General features: G+C 44.0%; 1 protein-coding gene across 3 annotated transcripts in view; it reads right to left on the minus strand.

Moving 5' to 3' along the window:
- Positions 1–12,052: 12,052 nt before the first annotated feature.
- The window catches only part of LOC106567633 (galactosylgalactosylxylosylprotein 3-beta-glucuronosyltransferase 1-like), a 115,809-nt gene continuing 100,055 nt past the window's right edge, over positions 12,053–27,806 (minus strand). Inside the window, exons 3-7 of one of the 3 annotated variants that reach the window (XM_014137154.2) lie at positions 19,409–19,551; positions 18,226–18,746; positions 17,560–17,856; positions 14,482–14,587; positions 12,053–14,059 (exon numbers count right to left, since the gene is read on the minus strand). In XM_014137154.2, the coding sequence (XP_013992629.1) occupies positions 14,501–14,587; positions 17,560–17,856; positions 18,226–18,746; positions 19,409–19,520 (1,017 nt within the window). In that variant the 5' untranslated portion in view covers positions 19,521–19,551 and the 3' untranslated portion in view covers positions 12,053–14,059; positions 14,482–14,500. Of the gene's footprint in view, positions 14,060–14,481; positions 14,588–17,559; positions 17,857–18,225; positions 18,747–19,402; positions 19,552–27,806 lie in introns of all 3 variants that reach the window. The other 2 variants (XM_045693487.1, XM_014137153.2) reach the window with 2 other exon arrangements.

A 27,806-nucleotide genomic window follows, 5' to 3' on the forward strand; every position in this document is an offset into this window, starting at 1 on the left:
TCTGTAACCAATCAAGATAGACCTGGAGAGAGGGAGAGGGCAGAAGGTACTTGTTAGCCTGTTAGGGCTAGGGGGCAGTATTGACACGGCTGGATAAAAAACGTACCCGATTTAATCTGGTTACCACTCCTACCCGGTAACTAGAATATGCATATACTTATTACATATGGATAGAAAACACCCTAAAGTTTCTAAAACTGTTTGAATGGTGTCTGTGAGTATAACAGAACTCAAATGGCAGGTCAAAACCTGAGAGATTCCTTTACAGGAAGTGGCCTGTCTGACCATTTCTGGAACTTCTTTGCCATCTCTATCTTTTACTAAGGATCTCTGCTCTAACGTGACACTTCCTACGTCGTCCATAGGCGCTCAGAGCCCGGGAAAAACCTGAATGTCGTCATCCCAGCCCCAGGCTGAAACACATTATCGCCTTTCTCAAGTGGCCGATCAAGGGACTCTGGGCTTAGGCGCGTCACCTGACCGCCCCCGTCTTTGTGATTTTTTTCCTCTGTTTGCCGAAAAGGAGATTCCCGGTCGGAATATTATCGCTTTTCTACGAGAAAAATGGCATAAAAATTGATTTTAAACAGTGGTTGACATGCTTCGAAGTACGGTAATGGAATATTTAGCATTTTTTTGTCACGAATTGCGCCATGCGCGCGACCCTTCTTTACCATTTCGGATAGTGTCTGGAACACACGAACAAAACGCCGCTATTCGGATATAACGATGGATTATTTTGGACCAAACCAACATTTGTTATTGAAGTAGCAGTCCTGGGAGTGCATTCTGATGAAGACAACAAAAGGTAATCAAACTTTTATAATAGTAAATATGATTATGGTGAGTGCTAAACTTGCCGGGTGTCTAAATAGCTAGCCCGTGATGCCTGGGCTATGTACTTAGAATATTGCAAAATGTGCTTTCACCAAAAAGCTATTTTAAAATCGGACATATCGAGTGCATAGAGGAGGTCTGTATCTATAATTCTTAAAATAATTGTTATGCTTTTTGTGAACGTTTATCGTGAGTAATTTAGTAAAATATTAGCGAATTCCCCGGAAGTTTGCGGGGGGTATGCTAGTTCTGAACAAAACATGCTAATGTAAAAAGCTGGTTTTTGATATAAATATGAACTTGATTGAACAAAACATGCATGTATTGTATAACATAATGTCCTAGGGTTGTCATCTGATGAAGATCATCAAAGGTTAGTGTTGCATTTAGCTGTCTTGTGGGTTTTTGTGACATTATATGCTAGCTTGAAAAATGGGTGTCTGATTATTTCTGGCTTGGTACTCTGCTGACATAATCTAATGTTTTGCTTTCGTTGTAAAGCCTTTTTGAAATCGGACAGTGTGGTTAGATTAACGAGAGTCTTGTCTTTAAATAGCTGTAAAATAGTCATATGTTTGAGAAATTGAAGTAATAGGATTTTTAAGGTTTTGAAAATCGCGCCACAGGCTTCAAGTGGCTGTTACGTAGGTGGGACGAATTCGTCCCGCCTAGCCCATAGAGGTTAAAAACTGAGATTACTCCCTCCACTTCTGATATTTACCCCTTAGACATATTATCTTCCCTTATCATTTTTTTTGTATAATAGTTACTTTACTCTAAAGTTGAGAGATCCACAGAGAGCTACTGTCACGGCTGTCGAAAGGAGCGGACCAAAGTGCAGCGTGGTTGTAGTTCCACATTTTATTTAATCCGTGAAACATTGCAATACACAAATAACTGAATATGACAAAACAACAAACTGTGACACAGAGAAACAAACACTACTCAAAATATAATAACCCACAAAACCCAGGAAGAAAAACCCCGACTTAAATATGATCTCCAATTAGAGACAACGAAGACCAGCTGCCTCCAATTGGAGTTCAACCCAAAAACCCCAACATAGAAATAGAAAAACTAGAACTTAAACATAGAAATACAAATCATAGAAATACACAAAACACCCCCTGTCATGCCCTGACCTACTCTACCATAGAAAATAACCTCTTACTATGGTCAGGACGTGACAGCTACAGAGAAAGCTACAGAGTGAGCTACAGAGAGATACAGCGAGAAATACAGCGAGAGAGATAAAGGGAGGCAGGTAATATAGAGGTTAAGTAAAAGGTCGTTAAGTGAAAGGTCGTTGATTCAAACCCCAGAACTGCCTAGGTGAAAGAAATCTGACATTGTGCCCTTGAGTAAGGCACTTAACTCAAATTTTTCCTGTATATCCTCTGAATAAGACCATCTGTTAAATGACTCAAATGTAAAATACAGAAAGAGAGATAGCACTCCTGCCATCAAATACTGTAGAAGATTGACCAGATAGTCCACAACAACTTGCTTTTTTTAATAATAGTTATTTTACTTTTTTCCTAAAGTTTTTTGTTTTATTGATCCTAAGGTTTGAGAAGAGAAGGGTAGAGGAGGAGTGGGGGAGGGATACAACAATTCAAAGACAGGATGAGGTGGGATGATTGAGTACTCACCCTGGTATTTCATGGTTCAACCTGTCACCAGAGGGCGGCAGAGACCGTCTTAGAGACATTAGCGACACTCAGGTGTGTCCAATTTACTCATTATGATTTCCCTGTTAAAAGAGGTGTGTTTTCTGTTATCCTTGGCAGAAGCTTGAATTATGTGCTGTGTGTGGTTGTTGCTTGAGTGAGGTTGAGAATTAGTGTTTGTTGGTTTTTTCAAGTGTGCTGTGATCCTGTGGCTACTGTTCTCAATAAAGTATTATGTTTATCCTTAACTGCTGATTCCTCATCTGGTCTCTTCTCTGCACCTGGGTCCAACCTCATGTCACATGGCCAGTGAGCAGAGGCAGCAGGTCAGTGGAGTAGTTCTAGGAAGGCAGTTTGAGGGCCACCATCACAGGCTTAAATGTCATGGAGAGGCGCTGAACAAACTCGGCCATCAGGCTCTCCTCCACCAGAGAGGAGATGTCAGTGACCTCATCAGGGAGGAACACAAACATACTGACATAATCCTGCATCTGAACAATCTGCAGAGAGAGAGGAAGGAGAAATAGGCAGGAAGAAATGGGGAGAGATCAGATCAATAGGGAAATATATTTATGAACAATAGATATTTACAACTTTTTATACCAGGCTGTGAGAACAAATGAACTGTACTTACTGTGCAACCCAGGTCTGAGTTGATATCCCAATTTCACTTGGTCATGGGTCATTATGGCAATGCAGGTGAGCGTCTTCCCATCTAGCTGGAATTCCTCCATCCCTCTACTTTGACTTATAAAATTGTATTTGTCACATGCGCCGAATACAACCGTTGAAGACCTTACAGTGAAATGCTTACTTACGAGACCTTAAAACCTCTTATGGACAGCGGAACGCCTCGCCAATATCCAATGGTAGCGCCTGGCGCAAAATACGAAAAACCTTAAAAATATAATTTCAATTTCTCAAACATATGACTATTTTACACCATTTGAAAGATAAGACTCTCCTTTATCTAACCACATTGTCCAATTTCAAAAAGGCTTTACAGCGAAAGCAAAGCATTAGATTATGTCAGGAGAGTACCCAGCCAGAAATAATCACACACCCATTTTTCAAGCTAGCATACATGTCACAAAAACCAAAACCACAGCTAAATGCAGCACTAACCTTTGATGATCTTCATCAGATGACACTCCTAGGACATTACGTTATACAATACATGCATGTTTTGTTCAATCAAGTTCATATTTATATCAAAAACCAGCTTTTTACATTAGCATGTTTTGTTCAGAACTAGCATACCCATTGAAAACTTCCGGTGAATTTACTAAATTACTCACGATAAACGTTGACAAAAAACATAACAATTATTTTAAGAATTATAGATACAGAACTCCTTTATGCAATCGCGGTGTCCGATTTTAAAATAGCTTTTCGGTGAAAGCACATTTTGCAATATTCTGAGTATATAGCCCGGCCATCACGGCTAGCTATTTTGACACCCAGCAAGTTTGGCACTCACCAAACTCAGATTTACTATAAGAAAAATTGGATTACCTTTGCTGTTCTTCGTCAGAATGCACTCCCAGGACTTCTACTTCAACAACCAATGTTGTTTTGGTTCCAAATAATCCATCGTTATATCCAAATAGCGGCGTTTTGTTCGTGCGTTCAAGTCACTATCCGAAGGGTGACGAGCCGGTGCGTTTCGTGACAAAAAATATATAAATATTCCATTACCGTACTTCGAAGCATGTCAAACGCTGTTTAAAATCAATTTTTATGCGATTTTCTCGTAAAATAGCGTTCATATTCCAACCGGGAGACGTTGTATCCGTTCAAACACTGAAAGGAAAACATGGAGTCGTCACATGCACGCGCGCACCAGTGCCATTGTTCTCAGAAGGACCACTCACCAAAACCCCTGCTGTTTTTCGCCCAGAGACGGCAGAGCTATCATTCAACGTTCTGGCGCCTTCCTAGAGCCAATGAAAGCCTTAGAAAATGTCACGTTACAGCCGAGATCCTGTATTTTCAATAAAGAGGCTATAGAAGGACAAGAAATGGTCAGACAGGCATTTCCCATATAGAATCTTCTCAGGTTTTGGCCTGCCATATGAGTTCTGTTATACTCACAGACACCATTCAAACAGTTTTAGAAACTTTAGGGTGTTTTCTACCCAAATCTACTAATTATATGCATATTTTAGTTTCTGGGCAGGAGTAATAACCAGATTAAATCAGGTACGTTTTTTATCCGGCCGTGAAAATACTGCCCCCTATCCCTAACAGGTTAAGAAGCCTTTTGGCCCTAGACTTGGCACTCCGGTTCTGCTTGCTGTGCGCTAGCAGAGAGAACAGTCTATGACTAGGGTGGCTGGAGTCTTTGATAATTTTTAGGGCCTTCCTCTGACACTGTCTGGTATAGAGATCCTGGATGGCACAAAGCCTGACCCCAGTGATGTACTGGGCCGTACACACTACCCTCTGTAGTGCCTTGGGGTCGGATACCGAGCAATTGCCATTCCAGGCAGTAATGCAACCAGTCAGGATGCTCTCAATGGTGCAGCTGTGGAACTTTTTGAGGATCTGGGGACCCATGCCAAATCTTTTCAGTCACCTGAGGGGAATAGGCATTGCTGTGCCCTCTTCACGACTGTCTTGGTGTGTTTGGACCATGATAGTTTGTTGGTGATGTGGACACCAAGGAACTTTAAGCTCTCAACCTGCTCTACTACAGCCTTGTCGATGAGAATCGGGGAGTGCTCGGTCCTCCTTTTCCTGTAGTCAACAATCATCTCCTTTGTCTTGATCACATTGAGGGAGAGGTTGTTGTCCTGGCACCACACGGCCAGGTCTCTAACCTCCTCCCTATAGGCTGTCTCATCGTTGTTGATGATCAGGCCTACCACTGTTGTGTCGTCAGCAAACTTAATGATGGTGTTGGAGTCGTTCCTGGCGATGAAGTAATGGGTGAACAGGGAGTACAGGAGGGGACTGAGCACGACCCCTGAGGGGCCCCCATGTTGAGGATCAGCATGGCAGATGTGTTGTTACCTACCCTTACCACCTGGGGGGGGCGGCCCGTCAGGAAGTCCAGGATCTAGTTGCAGAGGGACGTGTTTAGTCCCAGGGTCCTTAGCTTAGTGATGAGCTTCGAGGGCACTATGGTGTTGAACGCTGAGCTATAGCCAATGAATAGCCAATGAACTACGACTCAGTTTAAGACTTGCATCATATGGGTGTATGGAATGTATTAATAAGGATAAAGCTTTTGTAAGACATTGAGATGCTATGTACTGATGTAATGTGATAGAATTGTATTTCTGTAACCAAATCTAACTCAGTCATAGGCACGCCCCCAGGGACCCATACAGGACCAGGCGTCATTTGACAAGCTGTTCTATGGGCACTATAAAACACCCCCGGATTTACATTTCCCGAGACCAGGCCTACACTCCGTGGCCACATAGGTTCTACCATCTAATTCCTCTACTGAAAGTGAACCATACCACGTGGTTAACTTTTAGACTATTGATACCGACAGAATAAGAACAAGTCTTTGATATTAATTATTAGTCTGCAGCTAAGTAAATTATATCATCGAACGCGAAGACCAACGAAACAACCATTCTATGACGACATTAATGAATGTCGCTCTGAAAGATCCATTCTAACCGAGAGAGAGAGAGAGAACGCGGACAAAACTCCCCAACAGAACTACTCTCCAACAAGAATCAGAACGACACACTGAGCATAAATATATATTGATTGCAATTGTTCCCGAATGAGTGAGCCTTCAATTGTCAATTGTTAATATTAATGAACCCTGTGTAACTTCTCAGCCGACCTTTTATGATCCATGGTTCAACAGGCCGACCTGCCTGTTTAGCCAGTAGGGCACATTCCGATACCAATCCTTTGTGACGATAATTACTGTTTGTATGTTAATTACTTAGTGTAGTAAATAAATGATTTTAAGACAATTGATGTATGGATGATTTTAGTAAAGACACAACAATTTACGACGTTTTGGAATGAGACTGGACTAGAGGTAAATACACCATTTAAACTAGAAGATAATCGACCTATACTATAATAGAATGTAATATTATAGTACAGGAAAGTTATATTAGGAAAATTATAGCTTTGTAATCTGAATATTCTCCTTGGTGCCCCGATCTCCTAGTTAATTACAATTAAACGATTAATCAGTTTAATCGCGTGATAATAATTACAGGGAGCTAATTGATAAACATATCTTCAGTTTAATGGTAACCCAAAGACACGACAACAGCTACAAAAAATATAGAGGTTAAACTATCTTGGTAAATAGTGTGGTCTACAGCTTATCATGAAATGCTCTACCTCAGGCGAGCAAAACCTCAAGACTTCATTCATTTTAGATTGCATCAGCTGTTTACAAATATACACAGACCACCACCCCTCGTCTTACCGGAGGCAGCTGTTCTATCTTGCCAATGGACCGATAACCCCCCGAGCTGTATGTTATCCATGTCGTCGTTCAGCCACGACTCGGTGAAACAGTTTTTAATGTCCCGTTGGTAGGATATTCGTGATCGTAGCTCATCCATTTTGTTATTCAATGATTGTATGTTGGTTAATAGGACTGACAGTAGAGGCAGATTACCCACTTGCCATCAGATCCTAACAAGGCACCTCGACCTATGTCCCCCATATCTCCGTCTCTTCTTCATGCGAATGACGGATTTGGGCCTTGTCGGGTGTCTGAAGTAAATCCTTCACATCCAACTCGTTAAAGAAAAAAATCTTTGTCCAGTAATCGCTGTCTTGATATCCAGAAGCTCTTTTCGGTCATAAGAGATGGTGGCAGAAACATTAAGTGCCAAATAACTTACAAATAACGCGAAAAAACACACAATAGCACAATTGGTTAGGCGCCTGTAAAACGGCAGCCATCTCCTTTGGCGCCATTACACTATCCATCCAACTACCCAGACACACACACACCTCGAGCTGGAGCATTGGGGGGCCTCAAGCGAGATTAGAATTTATTTGTTTTATGCCCAGCTCATGAGGCCCCTTGATGATGTGAGGCCTGATGCAATTGACACAGTAAGTCTACCACTGTGCCTACGACATTGTTTGCAGGGTTGGGGCAAAGGGGCAGTCTTCATCAATGGGTTGAACCTGCGGCGCCACTGGTTTATCAGCCCCCAGCAAACACTCTACCTCCCAGGACCTTTTCTCAACAGGGGAGTAAACCAGGTAGGACTCACTACAAGCACTCAGTCAGAATAATAATGAAAAGATAGTACATTAACACATGCTCATGACAAGTCTTAGTTTCACAAAGTTGTTTACTTAGTCTCTATCTTTTAGTTACCTTTATTTGTTTCTTCATCATCATGCAGCTCATTGTGTTTGAGGAGCAGGAAGCTGACTGTAAGATGTTTGAAGAGACTCCTGATCTGGGCATGGCTGTGGACATTCATTGACTGCATTCCCAAGCTACTGTACTTTTGATAGACAATAATAATGAGTGGATCGCATTTTCACATTGGTTTATCTCTGGGACCCAAAGTGCTGTACATTGTATGGGGGTAACTCACCTCATCCATCTTGAGTAGAATATTTATTTCCATTTTATTGACATGAAATGTCATGCAAACTGGGGTTTATTTATTGAAACATGGAACTAGAACTAAATATCCCAGCCTAACAAAATAAAACATATTTTCAACTGGAATCATTGTGTTGGCTAACAAATCATCACTTTCTGTGTGTGTCATGATGTAAATGAAAGCATTCTGGAGTGGTGCAGCAGTCTAGGGCATTGCTAGAGGCGTCACTACAGACACCCTGGTTCGATTCCAGGCTGTATCACAACTGGCCATGATTGGGAGTCCCATAGGGTGGCACACTATTTTTTGTTGAACCTTTATTTAACTAGGCAAGTCAGTTAAGAACAAGTTCTTATTTACAATGGCGGTTTACACCTGCCAAATCCGGACAACACTGGGCCAATTGGGTGCTGCCTTATGGGACACCCAATATCAGCCAGTTGGGAAACAGCCTGGAATCGAACCAAGATGTCTGTGGTGACACCTCTAGTCCCGAGATGCAGTGCATTATACCATTGCGCCACTCAGGAGCCCCAGTGTTGTCCGGCTTTGGCCGGTGTAGGTGTCATTGTAAATAAGAGTTTGTTCTTAAAACCTCTACAGGATCGTTGGGTCCCCCACGGGACAGTTGAGCTAACATAGGCTAATGCGATTAGCACGAGGTAAGTAACAAGAACATTTCCCAGGACATAGACATATCTGATATTGGCAGAAAGCTTAAATTCTTGTTAATCTAACTGCACTGTCCGATTTACAGTAGCTATTAGTGAAAGAATACCATGCTATTGTTTGAGGAGAGTGCATAGTTATGAACTTGAAAAGTGATTAATAAACCAATTAGGCACATTTGAACAGAAATGCAATGGTTAATTGGAACAGTATAAAACTTTGCACAAACACTGCTGCCATCTAGTGGCCAAAATCTAAATTGTGCATGAGCTGGAATAATACATTATGGCACAGTCGTGTCCAAAAGTTTTGAGAATTACACAAATATTAATTTCCACAAAGTTTGCTGCTTTTTGTCAGATGTTACTATGGAATACTGAAGTATAATTACAAGCATTTCATAAGCGTCAAAGGCTTTTATTGACAATTACATGAAGTTGATGGATGCAAAGAGTCAATATTTGCAGTGTTGACCCTTCTTTTTCAAGACCTCTGCAATCCACACTAGCATGCTGTCAATTAACTTCTGGGCCACATCCTGACTGATGGCAGCCCATTCTTGCATAATCAATGCTTGGGGTTTGTCAGAATTTGTGGGTTTTTGTTTGTCTAACCTCCTCTTGAGGATTGACCACAAGTTCTCAATGGGATTAAGGTCTGGGGAGTTTGCTGGCCATGGACCCAAAATATCTATGTTTTGTTCCCTGAGCCACTTAGTTATCACTTTTGCCTTATGGCAAGGTGCTCCATCATGATGGAAAAGGCATTGTTCGTCACCAAATTGTACCTGGATGGTTGGGAGAAGTTACTCTCGGAGGATGTGTTGGTACCATTCTTTATTCTGTGTTCTTAGGCAAAATTGTGAGTGAGCCCACTCCCTTGGCTGAGAAGCAACACCACACATGAATGGTCTCAGGATGCTTTACTGTTGGCATGACACAGGACTGATGGTAGAGCTCACCTTGTCTTCTCCGGACAAGCTTTTTTCCGGATGCCCCAAACAATCGGAAAGGGGATTCATCAGAGAAAATGACTTTACCCCAGTCCTCAGCAGTCCAATCCCTGTACCTTTTGTAGAATATCAGTCTGTCCGTGATGTTTTTCCTGGAGAGAAGTGGCTTCTTTGGTGCCCTTCTTGACACTAGGCCATCCTCCAAAAGTCTTTGCCTCACTGTGTGTGCAGATGCACTCACACCTGCCTGCTGCCCTTCCCGAGCAAGCTCTGTACTGGTGGTGCCCCAATCCCACAGCTGAATCATCTTTAGGAGACGGTCCTGGCGCTTGCTGGACTTTCTTGGGCGCCCTGAAGCCTTCTTCACAACAATTGAACCGCTCTCCTTGAAGTTCTTGATGATCCGATAAATGGTTGATTTAGGTGCAATCTTACTGGCAGCAATATACTTGCCTGTGAAGCCCTTTTTGTGCACAGCAATGATGACGGCACGTGTTTCCTTGCAGGTAACCATGATTGACAGAGGAAGAACAATGATTCCAACCACCACCCTCCTTTTGAAGCTTCCAGTCTTCCAGTCAAACTCAATCAGCATGACAGAGTGATCTCCAGCCTTGTCCTCGTCAACACTCACACCTGTGTTAACAAGAGAATCACAGACATTATGTCAGCTGGTCCTTTTGTGGCAGGGCTGAAATGCAGTGGAAATCTTTTGGGGGGATTCAGTTCATTTGCATGGCAAAGAGGGACTTTGCATTTAATTGCAATTCATCTGATCACTCTTCATAACATTCTGGAGTATATGCAAATTGCCATCATACAAACTGAGGAGACTTTGTGAAAATTAATATTTGGTCACGACTACAAAAGAAGACGTTTTTTTCTTTGTACTATCTTTTACCAAATCTAACGTGTTATATTCTCCTACATTCATTTCACATTTCCACAAACTTCAAAGTGTTTCCTTTCAAATGGTATCAAGAATATGCATATCCTTGCTTCAGGTCCTGAGCTACAGGCAGTTAGATTTGGGTATGTCATTTTAGGCAAAAATTGAAAAAAAAGGGGCGGATTCTAAAGAGGACTTGCTTAGTTAAATAAATGTAAAAAAATAAACTTCCAAATGAAACATTACACCTGTGTCATCTGAACACTGATTGACAGGCTTGGTCAGTTTTAGTTGTGATATTTATCATATTGGCAATTATGAGTTACTGTGCTGTATGTTTGCTTTGCACTTCAATATTTGGTCTTCCCTGAGACCAAGACTGTATAGAATTTACTTTATAAAAAGGGAAACCATTGCAATGTTTGAACAAAAATTAAAATATCAGCCGTTAGTCGCAATAAACCATGTCAAACAAGGAAACCAAAAGAGACATTGACATGTGGTGTAAATTTGTGTAATTGCAGTGGTTGTTTACAAAGCAGACATTCCCTCTGTTGACCTTTGAATATTAGATCAATCATTAAGTGCCATTTGGGGTCCAGACTGGTTAGAAAATGGCATGTTCAAGGGAAGGCATTTATCCTGTGACTGATGTAGTATGTGTTGTGGAATAATCATATTTAATTGTCTAGCTCTAGTTTGATTGGCAAATGTCCTTACCTATTGTTTGTTGGAGAGGTGAAAAAATGTGATGCGTATTTCACTCCAAAATTAGTTTTTCTCAATCGCATACAAGGAATTTTTGGATTGGTCTTGAAACAAACTATAGCAGAACATCAAATGCTCAAATACATTTACAGAACTTCTGATCATTTTTTTGCTGGTGTACCTGACTTGCATATCTTACAGGCTGACCACACAGCTCGCGTCACGTGTGCGAGCATTGCAAAATAAATTTAGAAATCTATGTTATTCAATTATTGCACTCACACTGCTCGTGGGCGCCAACGAGCGTCTGCGTTGTCAAGGGCTAAAATAGAAATCAGTTCTTTTTCTGACGCTGATCGCGCTGCAAGTCCTGCCTCTCCCATCTCCTCATTGGTTTATAGAAGCAGGTACCCACGTGCCATCTCCTCATTGGTTATACCCACGTAGGTGACTGAAAGACGAACAAGGTCGGTGGCGGTAATGCACCTAATTTATGAAAGTTGGCAATCGCAATATAAAGTCAAGAGAAGAAAAAACCTGGAAGGAAGAGAGATGACTAGAAACGATTCGGTTGACCGTTTTATGTGTGGATTAATTGGTGGAGTAGAGGACCTTGTGCATTTCAGGTAAAATAACAACTCAATGTTTATATCTCCAGGACAAATTAGCTAGCAACAGTAAGCTAACTAGCTAAATTGCCATAAATAGTTCATGCTTTTCAACCTGTCCCCAAATTAATATAATTGGTTCAGAGTTTGTTTTGATATTTTAACCTGCGTGTCGTGATCGCGTTTGGTGTGGGGGGGGCAAAATAAATGTATGCATGATGGCGCACGCGCGCAGCCGGTTTGGGTTCCGTGTTAGACTTTCCAGGAGATACTGACCCTACTGTTATAAAGGTAAAATTTGAAGTACAGTGGCATATCCCATCCCTGCACTGAGGTATGTTTTCCAACCCATATCTTGCACTGGCTCCACATTGTCTTAATGTAATTATGATTGCGTTCACATACCAGTGTAAACAAGAGTAATGGTAGGGTCGGTATCTTCTGGGAATTCTTAGACCACCTTTTGCAAGACTTTAAGTACAAATGTCATTGGTAAATACAATATTCACTGTTAAGTGCTTTGGTCACAGAATATTAACACATTGTATTCTTCAGAAGAGAAATGTGTGCAATTGTGTTCACTGTTTCTGGCAATCAGTAAATACTACTGCATGAAATTCTAAATCACCCCATCAGTGTCATACCATGTACACATACTGTAGGGATGCAGATAAAGTTGGGTTACTCCTAAGTTATCCTCGCCAACATTGTGACCTTTCATTATAGAGGTTTTGCTTTGAGGCCTCCCTATACATTCATACCAGTTATATTCTTCCATTGTATTCACCTTTCCTTATTTCAATTTTGGATTGTGTTTCTGTGCGCCAATGGAGTCTACAAAGCCTGGTTTGCTCATAGTTATGTATTGAATACGGAATGGAATTGGATTGTGATGATACCGATGAATCCTGCACACAATGTGCTTATTTTGTTTGTTATCAGGAATATATTTGATTTAATGTGTATGAAATTGTTTGGTGAAATACGCATAAAAGGAGAGTAATTGCACATAATTCTGCACTTTTGGTTAGTTGTACTTACAATTTTGATCATCATGAGTTAGTAACTGCAAGGAAAATGTGTTGATCTACTGGGATTTTTTTCTCGTGTCTACTTGGATTCAAGATAAGTATGGTTGTGTTAATCTTTTTGCAGGCAGTCGTGTTTTTTTGATGAATTAATTAGCAATTTTGAATGTACAATTTCAGTTTTGATTTAATGCATTTATATTTTGAGAAGGTAACTACATTTTGGTAAGGCAACCATTCACTGTTTTGTGAAAAGCCACAGAGTTCTGTCTTGTGAACTTTGTTTTGAAAATCGATTGTTAAAAAAATGCTTGTATGTGATTGAGAAACTGTAACAGACAATAGACCCTGATCTTAAAGTGTTGATATAAATCAGTAGTGTTAAATGGTCAGTAAAAGATGTGCAACAGCAAATAAAAGCTGGCATTACAGTGCGGGGCTTATACTAAATCATTGTTCCTACGCTGATTACTCTGTGCGTGTATGCGTGCGGATGTTTGTGTGCTAATTAGTGATAGGTTTGAGGGAGCAGAGCTGTCTGAATAGCTCAGTGTTTTACAATGGGACGTGGGAAGGGTTCATGTCCTCTCCAGATCAGTCTGTCAGTGTCAATGCTGACTCCAGTCAGACAAGACCTACTTTATCCAGCTCTGTTCTGCACCCCAAGTACAGTCCGCTCCACAACAAAAGGAGCCTAATCACCAACAGACAAAAGCCATTTGGGGCCCCTGATTGATTCAGTTTGGTCCAGTACCTGGTTACAATCATGTTGGTTTGTGTCAGCTGGGTTAAGGATGCTTCCTGTTGACCACTGTATGAAGCCATCCAGTTGTCTGAACCGCCGACAGTCTTTTGTTTAAGTTGCACTCTGGCGACTGGCGAGCTCCTTGTGGGCGTCTTCCATTGATGCATCAGTAAAGCGCTTAGCTAGATACAGTATCACCATCCTCCATGAATCTGTGCTTTGATATTCTATGCCTGTATTGATACATAGCTGTGTACTGCTTGTAGTAGACAATAAGGCCGTCTGACTCCCTTTACAGTCGTATTACAGTAAATATATATTTCACCCTGATCCTGCTTGCCTGGAGCTTGTCTTTTGTCAGTCCGTTTGGAATCCCAGCCATATATAACCTGCAATAACACAATGGTATATGGGCTTGGGAGATGTGCAAAGAAAATACGTAATCAACAATTATTCCATCATTACTTCCAACCACGGAGAGAATAGTTTAGGGAAATGAGAAGAAACTAAAAACAAAACCACATTAATAAAACTATCTATCTTATGTAGGGATCTTCTGTCGAGTTATGAGATGAAATCATAACTTCCCTGTTATACAAATTCAGACAGATTCGGCAAAGCTTTATACTATGAATAATAATACAATATTAAAACCTTTAGTGGAAATAATAAGCTCACAGGGGCTCAGAAAGCCAGGTTAGCCCTCAGACATAGGGTTGCAAAATTCCGGTAACATCTGCAAAACCTGGGAACTTTGGGAAAGGTACTTAATTAATCCCAGACCCAATAACTTTTATAGCTCTCTTATTACCTGTGCTCCAAAATAAGTTTCATATCTCCACGTTGGAGTCCGTAAATCCTTTCTTTCCCTCGTTCACCAGGACAGGCTTCTCTGTCCTAGTGTGCCATACAAGTACCTGTTTGGGGCGGGGGGGAATTCAAGTAAAAAGGGTGGAAAAGTTAGTTGAAAGTAGTTTAAAGCATTTTTATACCGCTTTAATGTTAGCTAGGCTAGGGGTTAAGGCTAGGAGTTCATGTAAAGGGTTAAGGTTGGGGTTAGCTAACATGCTAACTAGTTGCAAAGAAGCAAAACATGTAAGTAGTTGCCCGTGAGGAGTTTCGAAACCTTTGGGTTGCCAGACATTTGCATTATACGGCTACCATCCACAGCGACCAACCACCTTTCTTTAATTTTTGCCTGAAGTAACATTCTGTCTTATGTAACCATATTAAACAAATCATACTAATTTGACTGTCCTGGATTTTCATTTACTATGTTACATCTATGAGACCAGCCTGACCCAGTGGGAATCAAACCCACAACCCTAGCATTGCTGTAACAGCTGTCGTGCGAGAGAGTGGACCAAAACGCAGCGGAGTTAGTGTTCATCATATTTAATTATTAAACGGAACACTATACAACTACAAAATAAGAAACTGACAGCCAAACAGTCCTGTCAGGTGAAACACAATGACAGAACCTCCCACCACAAATGGACCAAGCAGTGGAGTAAGGAGCAAAGGGATTTCAACTTGGACTGGCGGGAGAAATGGACGTGGGAGCAGATTCTGGCCGGAGAGGGCCCATGGAGGAAGTCGGGTAAGGACCGGGAACGCTACCGAGGAACACGACTGGCGTTTAAGCCCGAGAGGCAGCCCCAAGATTTTTTTTGGGGGGGGCATATGGGTAGTTTGGCTGGGCGAGGTTTGAGCCCCAGGCCAAATCCCCGTACCTTTTCTGGGCAACCAGTGAATGGACAGGTCCCGTGTTTCGGGGTAATGGGTACTGTGGCGAGGCCAAGTATTTTTAGGCCGGTATGCGCTATACCAGCGCCTCGCATTTGCCAGGGGGTAGTGGGCATCCAGCCAGTAAGAGCGATGCCAGTTCTGCGCTCGAGACCGCCAGTACGCCTCTACGGTCCAGTGCATCAACCCAGTCCGACTCGGCCTGTTCCCGCTCCCCGCACTAGCCCTGAGGTGCGTGTTCCCAGGCCGATACCTCCAGTACTAGCACCACGCATCAGGCTTCCAGTGCGTCAGCTCAGTCCGACTCGGCCTGTTCCCGCTCCCCGCACTAGCCCTGAGGTGCGTGTTCCCAGGCTGATACCTCCAGTACCAGCACCACGCATCAGGCTTCCAGTGCGTCAGCCCAGTCCGACTCGTCCTGTTCCCGCTCCCCGCACTAGCCCTGAGGTGCGTGTTCCCAGGCTGATACCTCCAGTACCAGCACCATGCATCAGGCTTCCAGTGCGTCAGCCCAGTCCAACTCGTCCTGTTCCCGCTCCCCGCACTAGCCCTGAGGTGCGTGTTCCCAGGCTGATACCTCCAGTACCAGCACCACGCATCAGGCTTCCAGTGCGTCAACCCAGTCCGACTCGGCCTGTTCCCGCTCCCCGCACTAGCCCTGAGGTGCGTGTTCCCAGGCTGGTACCACCTCTACCAGCCCCACGCACCAGGCCTATTGCGGCCCAGCCTCAAGAGCCCGGCACCAGTGTGCAGTCCAGAGTATCCAGCACCAGTGTGCAGTCCAGAGTATCCGGCACCCGTGTGCAGTCCAGAGTATCCGGCAACAGTGTGCAGTCCAGAGTATCCGACAACAGTGGGCAGTCCAGAGTATCCGGCAACAGTGGGCAGTCCAGAGTATCCGGCAACAGTGTGCAGTCTAGAGTATCTGGCAACAGTGTGCAGTCTAGAGTATCCGGCAACAGTGTCTAGTCCGGAACCAGAGGGGTCTGCCTGTGACCCGGAACCTGAGGGAGCCTGCCTGTAACCCGGAACCGAGGGGGTCTGCTTGTGACCCGGAACCGAGGGAGTCTGCCTGCGACCCGGAACTGGGTGAGTCTGCTTGTGACCCGGAACCAAAGGAGTCTGCTTGTGACCCGGAACCAAAGGAGTCTGCCTGTGACCCGGAACCGAAGGGGTCTGCCTGCGACCCGGAACCGAGGGAGTCTGCCTGCGACCTGGAACCGAGGGAGTCTGCCTATGACCCAGAACCGGGTGAGTCTGTCTGCGACCCGAAACCGAAGGAGTGTACCTACGACTCAGAACTGAAATTGACTAACTGTGTTGTAAATGAGTCTGCCTACAGCATGGAAACGAGGGAACCTGCCCACGAGCCACAACTTGAGTCTGTCTACGACCCGGACCCCAATGGGTCTGCCTACAACCTGGAGGGCAGGAGGCCGGAACCAGAGCCACCTCCAGGATAGGTGGGTTGGGGAAGGAGGGTGTAGCACAAGTGCCGTCGGTGACGGCAGCCACCCTCCCTTCCCTCCCTTTAGTTTAGGGGGATTTTTTGTTGTTGTTGTTTTGGTTTTTTTTGTTTATTTTATGAGGTGCATCCGGGGTTAGCACCTTTAGGGGGGGTACTGTCACGTCCTGACCAGTATAAGGGTTATTTGTTATTGTAGTTTGGTCAGGACGTGGCCGAGGATATTTTGTTTATGTGGTTCGGGGTGTGTGTATTATGTAGAGGGTAGTTGATTTATTTATTCCGGGTTTTTTTGGTCACTGCTCTATGTTAGTCTATGTTCTTTCTAGTTAGTCTGTTTCTATGTTTAGTTAATTGGGGTGTGGACTCTCAATTGAAGGCAGGTGTTGTCTAGTTGCCTTTGATTGAGAGTCCTATATATTAGGGTATGTTTGTGTTTGTAATTTGTGGGAGGTTGTTTCTTGTTTAGCTGTCTATGCCTGACAAGACTGTCTTTTCGTCGGTCATCATTGTTGTTATTTTTGTATACGTGTTTGTTTGGTTTTCCTTCTTTCGCCTATTAAAAGAAGATGAGTATACAACCCGCTGTGTTTTGGTCCTTTCCAGATGACAACCGTGACAATTGCAAGCAACATACTCTATTAACTGAGCCACACAAGACAACTCTTAGTTCCTTACCTTAGTGCAATTAGCAGCCTTGGGCTCCAGGTCGCTGAGGGTGACCAGCTCCCGCAGTAAGCTGCTCTCCTGGTATCCTCCCTTGACTCCCCGCAGCTTGAAGTAGGCCTGAGGCTTAAAGAGAATGAGGCGGAGGTTCACCGCAAACCCAGCCATGTCTATGGCAAAGGGTCGGTTGGGGTCAAACACAGTCTTCCAGCCGTAAACCTTGCCCAGGGTATTGACTTTAGGGGACTCGTACCGCAGGCCGCCCACAAAGGCTACAGGCCACACAGACACCTTCCTTGTTGAACGCATCTAGACGAGGAAGGAGAGAGATGGTAGAGCCCATGAAGATCCTATGATATTAGTGCTCTATGTAATTCTATGGGTGGAGAAGGATCAATAAGTATTCATTATCTGATATATGATTTTATGTGAGGAAATAGCTATTTTAATTTGTATCATATTCAAATATCAGAATTCATTTTTATAAACTTTGTTTAGGGCAGGTGTCAAGTGATGCCTATGTGTTGAAGCTGTGCATTTATCTAGTGGCATATTGTAAGGAGCCATGCTCTTTATTTAATTATACTAGTGCGCACTGAAACCAAACATTTTGCCTGTTTTGGTAGCTAAAGAGGAAACAATTCTGTACTGCACAGCATCTCTCCTTGTTCCACTCACCTCCTCAAACAGATCCAGACTATAGGTGTTATCATCGTCTGCAAAGTAGACGATACCAGGCTGGCTGTTGCTGTTGTTGGGGCTGAAGGTCTCTCTGAGCCAGCGCAGGGCCAGGTTCCTCTGCATGGTTCCCCGGGGTATCCTGGGGTCTCTCATGTCCCCACGCAGCTTATAGTTCCTGGGTGTCTCCACGTTAAGGTGGGTGTAGTTCAGGCCTGTTTCCTGAAGGAGCCTGGTGACTAGCGGGGTTTGTCGATGAGAGTCCTCAACCAGGATCCAGTGCAGGTTGGGCACGTGGAGGAAGGTGTTGGCCAGACGGGTCAGCTCTGCCTTCTGGACCGGCCGGCTGTAGGTTGGGGTGACGACGTGGAGGGTGGGGAGGACATCAGACCAGGGCGGCTGGCGGCTGTAGACGTACTCGGTGCGCACAACCTCCACAATGTCCTTTTTGTTCTCCGAGGTGCAGGGCTCCTTGAAGGTGAAGGTATTCCGGGAGTCTCGCCGACTCTCATGTCTGTCATCTGAGAAGGGGAAAGAAGTTTTTGGTATAATAAACGTTTATAGACTGTATAGGATGTGTACGTTTCCATAGAGATGGCCTTCGTAGAGACATCATCTAATTGTGCAAATAGTCTTCTTTGTCTGTTATGGAGTTAGATTTCAGTCAAAAGGTTTAATGAACATGTCGTTCTGAAATCTAACTCCATACTCTTTTGTTAGACATGTAATCTCCTTGTGATAAACATAATATACTCATCACTAACTTATAAAGTAATGAATTAGATGTCAGACTAATATGAGTCAGTTAAAGGTGTGAATCTGATTAGAGAAATTAATATTGTGGACAATCAATTTTCTACTGATAGTGCTCAAATTGATATTTTCTTTCATACACTGATGAAGTGTTCAGCTCATTATGAACAAAAACCTTTTGCCATTGTGTTAAAAGTCTTGTAATAGAAAATGCAGCATATTCAGATAAAAAGTTAAGTGGTGGGAAAATGTAAAAAATGAAGCTGGGAAATCATGTGTAGACATTCTTTTTCATCATGTATTTTAAGTGTACTATATTAAATGGAGCATCCCAGAATAAGCATAGATATAATTAAACCAAACTTGCTCCTCTACTCAAGAGACTAACCATAAAACCCCCTACATGTGAAAATTGAGGAATGACCTTTACACTTTCGAGCAGCTAGCAGAGGGGTGATGGCACTCTGATGCCAAACAGTGATAAGTAGCGTCCAAGGCAACACGATCAACACAATGGCCAGAATGTCTCGTCTCTTCGGCATCTCCGGGGTCAAACCTGAGCCACGTCATTACCTGCAACACACATTTTTGGTTAAAAAAAGGTAACACAATTATACTAAGCTCATGTAGCATTAATTTGTTATATTCTTCAAGAATCAATGGGTGGCCATTTTATCATTAATTGAGAACCTTAACAGCAGAATATTTTATACATTGTGCCTTTAAGGTAAATACCAGGTGTTATTTCTGAATGGATTTCTGAACAATGGCTTCAGTATAAAGTGTTGAACTTAAAGAATGGGGGATAACACTGCTCTCTCCTCGTCTGCCCACGTGTTCTCGCATACCCCGAGAGCATCTGGCCAGCGGGGTGGTGGCACTGGAATCCTCATCTCTCCCAAGTGGACATTCTCTCTTTCTCCCCTGACCCATCTGTCTATCGCCTCCTTTGAATTCCATGCTGTCACAGTTACCAGCCCTTTCAAACTTAACATCCTTATCATTTATCGCCCTCCAGGTTCCCTTGGAGAGTTCATCAATGAGCTTGACGCCTTGATAAGTTCCTTTCCTGAGGATGGCTCACCTCTCACAGTTCTGGGTGACTTTAACCTCCCCACGTCTACCTTTGACTCATTCCTCTCTGCCTCCTTCTTTCCACTCCTCTCCTCTTTTGACCTCACCCTCTCACCTTCCCCCCTACTCACAAGGCAGGCAATACGCTTGACCTCATCTTTACTAGATGCTGTTCTTCCACTAATCTCATTGCAACTCCCCTCCAAGTCTCCGACCACTACCTTGTATCCTTTTCCCTCTCGCTCTCATCCAACACTTCTCACTCTGCCCCTACTCGGATGGTATTGCGCCGTCCCAACCTTCGCTCTCTCTCTCCCGCTACTCTCTCATCTTCCATCCTATCATCTCTTCCCTCTGCTCAAACCTTCTCCAACCTATCTCCTGATTCTGCCTCCTCAACCCTCCTCTCCTCCCTTTCTGCATCCTTTGACTCTCTATGTCCCCTATCCTCCAGGCCGGCTCGGTCCTCCCCTCCTGCTCCGTGGCTCGACGACTCATTGCGAGCTCACAGAACAGGGCTCCGGGCAGCCGAGCGGAAATGGAGGAAAACTCGCCTCCCTGCGGACCTGGCATCCTTTCACTCCCTCCTCTCTACATTTTCCTCTTCTGTCTCTGCTGCTAAAGCCACTTTCTACTACTCTAAATTCCAAGCATCTGCCTCTAACCCTAGGAAGCTATTTGCCACCTTCTCCTCCCTCCTGAATCCTCCCCCCCCCCCTGTCTGCGGATGACTTCGTCAACCATTTTGAAAAGATGGTCGACGACATCCGATCCTCGTTTGCTAAGTCAAACGACACCGCTGGTCCTGCTCACACTGCCCTACCCTGTGCTTTGACCTCTTTCTCCCCTCTCTCTCCAGATGAAATCTCGCGTCTTGTGACGGCCGGCCGCCCAACAACCTACCCGCTTGACCCTATCCCCTCCTCTCTTCTCCAGACCATTTCCGGAGACCTTCTCCGTTACCTCACCTCGCTCATCAACTCATCCTTGACCGCTGGCTACGTCCCTTCCGTCTTCAAGAGAGCGAGAGTTGCACCCCTTCTGAAAAAACCTACACTCGATCCCTCCGATGTCAACAACTACAGACCAGTATCCCTTCTTTCTTTTCTCTCCAAAACTCTTGAACGTGCCGTCCTTGGCCAGCTCTCCTGCTATCTCTCTCAGAATGACCTTCTTGATCCAAATCAGTCAGGTTTCAAGACTGGTCATTCAACTGAGACTGCTCTTCTCTGTGTCACGGAGGCTCTCCGCACTGCTAAAGCTAACTCTCTCTCCTCTGCTCTCATCCTTCTAGACCTATCTGCTGCCTTTGATACTGTGAACCATCAGATCCTCCTCTCCACCCTCTCCAAGTTGGGCATCTCCGGCGCGGCCCACGCTTGGATTGCGTCCTACCTGACAGGTCGCTCCTACCAGGTGGCGTGGCGAGAATCTGTCTCCGCACCACGTGCTCTCACCACTGGTGTCCCCCAGGGCTCTGTTCTAGGCCCTCTCCTATTCTCGCTATACACCAAGTCACTTGGCTCTGTCATATCCTCACATGGTCTCTCCTATCATTGCTATGCAGATGACACACAATTCATCTTCTCCTTTCCCCCTTCTGATAACCAGGTGGCGAATCGCATCTCTGCATGTCTGGCAGACATATCAGTGTGGATGACGGATCACCACCTCAAGCTGAACCTCGGCAAGACGGAGCTGCTCTTCCTCCCGGGGAAGGACTGCCCGTTCCATGATCTCGCCATCACGGTTGACAACTCCATTGTGTCCTCCTCCCAGAGTGCTAAGAACCTTGGCGTGACCCTGGACAACACCCTGTCATTCTCCACTAACATCAAGGCGGTGATCCGATCCTGTAGGTTCATGCTCTACAACATTCGCAGAGTACGACCCTGCCTCACACAGGAAGCGGCGCAGGTCCTAATCCAGGCACTTGTCATCTCCCGTCTGGATTATTGCAACTCGCTGTTGGCTGGGCTCCCTGCCTGTGCCATTAAACCCCTACAACTCATCCAGAACGCCGCAGCCCGTCTGGTGTTCAACCTTCCCAAGTTCTCTCACGTCACCCCGCTCCTCCGCTCTCTCCACTGGCTTCCAGTTGAAGCTCGCATCCGCTACAAGACCATGGTGCTTGCCTACGGAGCTGTGAGGGGAACGGCACCTCCGTACCTTCAGGCTCTGATCAGGCCCTACACCCAAACAAGGGCACTGCGTTCATCCACCTCTGGCCTGCTCGCCTCCCTACCTCTGAGGAAGCACAGTTCCCACTCAGCCCAGTCAAAACTGTTCGCTGCTCTGGCACCCCAATGGTGGAACAAGCTCCCTCACGACGCCAGGACAGCGGAGTCAATCACCACCTTCCAGAGACACCTGAAACCCCACCTCTTTAAGGAATACCTAGGATAGGATAAAGTAATCCTTCTAACCCCCCCCTTAAAAGATTTAGATGCACTATTTTAAAGTGGTTGTTCCACTGGATATCATAAGGTGAATGCACCAATTTGTAAGTCGCTCTGGATAAGAGCGTCTGCTAAATGACTTAAATGTAAATGTAAATGGGACAGCGATCCTCCACTTTTCAAACAGACTACAGTGCCTTCGGAAACTATTCAGACCTCTTGACTTTTTCCACATTTTGTTACATTACAGCCTTATTCTAAAATTGATGAGGATTTTTTTTAAATCAATCTACACACAATACCTCACAATGACAAAGCAAAAACAGGTTTTTATACATTTTTGCTAATAAAAATGAAACGACATTTTACATAAGTACTCAGACCCTTTACTCAGTACTTTGGGCAGCACTTTTGGCAGCGATTACGGCATCAAGTCTTGGGTATGACACTACAAGTTTGGCACACCTGTATTTGAAGAGTTTCTACCATTCTTCTCTGCAGATCTTCTCAAGCTCTGTCAGATTGGACGCTGTACAGATATTTTCAGGTCTCTCCAGAGATGTTCGATCAGGTTCAAGTCCGGACTCTGTCTGGGCCACTCAAGGACATTTAGAGGCTTGTCCCGAGGCCACTCCTGCGTTGTCTTGGCTGTGTGCTTAGGGTCGTTGTCCTGTTGGAAGGTGAACCTTCAACCCAGTCTGAGGTCCTGAGCGCTCTGGAGCAGGTATTCATCAAGGATCTCTGTACTTTTCTCTGTTCATCTTTCCCTCGATCCTGACTAGTCTCCCAGTCCTTTCCACTGAAAACATCCCCCTGATCAAGGCCCTTTTCCCCTGATTGCTCAGTTTGGCCCGGGTGGCCAGCTCTAGGAAGAGTCTTGGTGGATCCAAACTTCTTCCATTTAAAAATAATGGAGGCCACTGTGTTCAATGCTGCTGACATTTTTTTGTACCCTTCCCAAGATCTGTTCCTTGACACAATCCTGTCTCGGAGCTCTACGGACAATTCCTTTGACCTCATGGCTTGGTTTTTGCTCTGACATGCACTGTCAACTGTGCAACCTTATATTGAAAGGTGTGTGCCTTTTCAAATCATGTCCAATCAATTGATTTACCACAGGTAAATCCAATCAAGTTGTAGAATCATCTCAAGGATGATCAATGGAAACAGGATGCATCTGTCTCATAGCAAAGGGTCTGAGTACTTATGTAAATATAGTATTTCCGTTTTTTATTTAAATACATTTGCATCATTTTTTAAAAAACGGTTCTCTTTTTCATTATGGGGCATTGTGTGTAGATTGCTGAGGATTTTTTAAAATGTAATATATTTTTTAATAAGGCTGTTACGTAACAAAATGTGTAAAAAGTCAAGGGGTCTGAATACTTTCCAAAGGCACTGTATATTTAGCCAGCTCATAGTCAGAGAATGGAGGGGTTGACCCGTGGTGGAGCTACAGTAGCCGCCATCTAATGGGTGATCACGTGTGAATTAGCCACATGCTTTTAACCCTCCATTAAGGAGCTGTCGCTCCGAGGCTGGTTCTGCAAAGATAAAGCGTTTGTTAAGGAACCTGCTTTCCCACCAAAGCCATTGCACACCAGAAAATAGGTCAGAGACAGCTGCAAGCTTTTTTTTTATTTCTGCCTCATAGAAAAGCATGCTGGAACACTACATAAAGAATACCTCACATTGCTAATGATTTGTTTTTAACTGTAATATCCTATGTTTCGGAGTCGTGGCTGAACAATGACATGGATGATATATACACCTCACTGGCTTTTCCATGCATCGTCAAGATCGGACACCAGTCTTGGGTAAGCTGAGAGGGGGAGGGGGGTTTATCTTCGTTAACAACAGCTGGTGTGCGATCTCTAATGTTCAGGAAGTCTTGAGTTAGAATACCTCATAATAAGCTGCAGACCATACTATTTACATTTTTCTAGTAGTCTATTTCCCATCACAAACTGATGCTGGCTTCATTAATAAGTGCATCAGTGACCGTGCATACATATCCCATCCAAAAGCCATGGATTATAGGCAACATCCACACTGAGCTAAAGGCTAGAGCTTCTGCTTTCAAGGAGCAGGACACCATTCCAGACGCTTAAAAGAAATCCTTCTATGACCTCCGACAAGACATCAAACAGGCAAAGCGCCAATACAGGACTAAGATTGAATCCTACTACGCCGGCTCTGATGCTCGTAGGATGTGGCAGGGCTTGCAAACTATCACAGATTAAAGGGAAACCCAGCTGCAAGCTGCAAAGTGATGCAAGCTTTCCAGATGAGCTAAATGCCTTCTATGCTCACTTCGAGACAAACAACTCTCAACCATGCATGAGAGCACAAGCAGTTCCGGATGACCAGTTGTGAAAAGTTCTTAAGTTGTACTTTAAAGTGTTTTTGCTTAAGTATTTTTGTGGAGTATTTGTACTTTACTGTGCTATTTATATTTTTGACAACTTTTACATTCCTAAATTAAATAATGTACTTTTTATTTTTGAGCAATTACATTTACTTTTGATACTTAAGTATATTTAAAACCAAACACATTTTTTGGAATTTTACTCAAGTAGTATTTCACTGGGTGACTTTCACTTTTACGACTAGTCATTTTCTATTAAGGTATCTTTTAGTCAAGTATGACAATTAAGGACTTTTTCCACCACTGCAGATGACTGTGTGATCTCGCTCTCCATAGCCAATGTGAGTAGCACCTTTAAACAGGTTAACATTCACAAGACATATTACCAGGACGAGTACTCAGAGCATGCACTGACCAGCTGGCAAGTGTGTTCAGGTATATTTTCAACCTCTCCCTGGCCCAGTCTGTAATACCTACATGTTTCAAGCAGACCACCATAGTCCCTGTGCCCAATAACGACATGGTAACCTGTCTAAGTGACTATCGCCCCGTAGCACTCACATCTGTAGCTATGAAATGCTTTGAAAGGCTGATCATGGCTCACATTAACACCATCATCCCAGACACCCTGGACTCACTCCAATTCGCATACCGCCCCAACAGATTCACATGATGCAATATCTATTGCACTCCACACTTCCCTTTCCCACTTGGATAAAAGGAACACCTATGTGAGAATGCTGTTAGCCTTCAACACCATAGTGCCCTCCAAGCTCATCACTACGCTCATGGCTCTGGGACTGAACACCTCCCTCTGCAACTGGATCCTGGACTTCCTGACGGTCCGTCCCCAGGTGGTGCGGGTAGGCAACCACACATCCACCATGCTGATCCGTAACATGTGAGCCCCTCAGGGCCACATCGACAGGCCTGTAGTGGAGAGGGTTAAGAGCTTTAAGTTCCTCGGTGTCCACATCACTAAGGAATCAACATGGTCCACACACACCAACACAGTCGTGAAGAAGGCATGAGAATGCCTCTTCCCCCTCTGGAGGCTGAAAAGATTTGGCATGGGCCCTCAGATCTTCAAAAAGTTCTACAGCTGCACCATTGAGAGTATGTTGACTGGCTGTATCACCGCTTAGTATGGCAAATGCTTGGCATCTGACCGCAAGTCGATACAGAGGGTAGTGCGTACGGACTAGTACACCACTGGGGCCGAGCTCCCTGCCATCCAGGACCTCTATACCAGGCGGTGTCAGAGCACTGGTGTAACACAGTTTATCTGGACTCCCGCAAGGTTGGCGTTTGGCCCCCTTCCCCCTCCCTAAATTAAAATGTGTCAGCCAGACAGCCACACAAAATATAGACTAACAATCGCTGTCCATGGTGCTGAAATTGAGACATGTCTATGTGGCTGTATGCCTATTGGCTTTCAGTTGTTGATAGGCTTTCAGTTGTGCTACGGCATGTATAGCTTTGCTTTAGCTAATGGATAAATGTGTATTGGTAGGCCTATTTGGTTGTAATTTTCTCATGTTAAGCCTAACATTTCAGAAAGCTATACATGGTGTCGCAATGCTGCCATTTTATACTGCTGGCAACAATGTAATTACTTGTTTAGCAATTAAAGTTGGAAATTCAAATATTTCAGATTTAAAATAAAAGTTTGATGCAAACACATACTAATCAACTACCAATAGATTTTTTGGAATATACAACTGTCCTGCATGACCCATCCTCACGCTTTCTCCAAGCTTGGATAGAAAGTTATGCGTAAAACCAGTCTATTAATGCCTAAATTAATCATAGTCAGTCCACCCTCAAAACACTAGCTTACTAGGGATTGTTTCATTATGCAGTGTATGCATAATGTACAGTATACTGTATACTGTATTTAGCTGCTATTTAGTTGCTATTTATAACATGTTTTATAAAAATTACACATCAAATAATCTAACAATGAGGAAAGAAGTAGTCGACTTGAGGATAAATCAAGACACTATTTATTATTGAACTCAGCGGGTTTTGTCTGGCTAATAGCCTACAAAAAATGGCCTGTAATATTCAAGGTAAATTAAATTAAATCAAATTAAATCCAATTTGAGAGACTCCCCATGTCTCCTGAAGTCCTCCTTTTTTTGTGTGCAAACTTTTTCACCTACAGCCTTCAGTTTTAGGTTACAGGCCCGACTGTTTTCTATACTGGATATTGCCAACCCAGACTGTCATGTCCTGACCAGTAAAGGGGTAATTTTGTTATTGTAGTTGGTCAGGACGTGGCAGGGGTGTGTTTGTTTTGTGTTGTTGGGTTTTTGGGTTAGTTCTATGTTATGTATTTCTATGTTTGATTTTCTAGTATTTCTATTTCTATGTGGTATTGTTTGGGATTGGTCTCTAATTGGAGGCAGCTGTACCTCATTGGCTCTGATTAGAGGCCATATTTAAGTAGGGGTTTTTGTCTTGTGTTTTGTGGGTTGTTGTTCCATGTATAGTTAGGTTACCTTACAGGACTGTTTTTCGTCATTCTTTTGTTCAGTGTTCATTTCTTTAATAAATCAACAAGATGATTCACATCCCTGCTGCAGTTTGGTCCGATCATTACGACGCTTATGACACCAGACTTTCCTGAGACAATGTGCATTATACACTGAGTATACAAAACATTAACACCTGCTCTTTTTCACTACAAGACCATGGTACTTGCCTACGGAACAGCAAGAGGAACTGCCCCTCCCGACCTTCAGGCTATGCTCAAACCCTACACCCCAAGCACTCCCTTCTGCCACCCCTGGTCTCTTGGCCATCCCACCCTGACAGGAGGGCAGCTCCCACTCAGCCTAGTCCAAGCTCTTCTCCAATGATGGAACCAGCTTCCTCCTGAAGCTAGGGCAGCAGAGTCCCTGCCCATCTTCCAAAACATCTGAAACTCTACCTCTTCAAAGAGTATCTTAAATAACCCCCCCCCCCGACACACCTCCTCAACC

This window comes from Salmo salar, chromosome ssa13 (assembly GCF_905237065.1).
Source record: "Salmo salar chromosome ssa13, Ssal_v3.1, whole genome shotgun sequence".
NCBI classification, from domain to species: domain Eukaryota; kingdom Metazoa; phylum Chordata; class Actinopteri; order Salmoniformes; family Salmonidae; genus Salmo; species Salmo salar.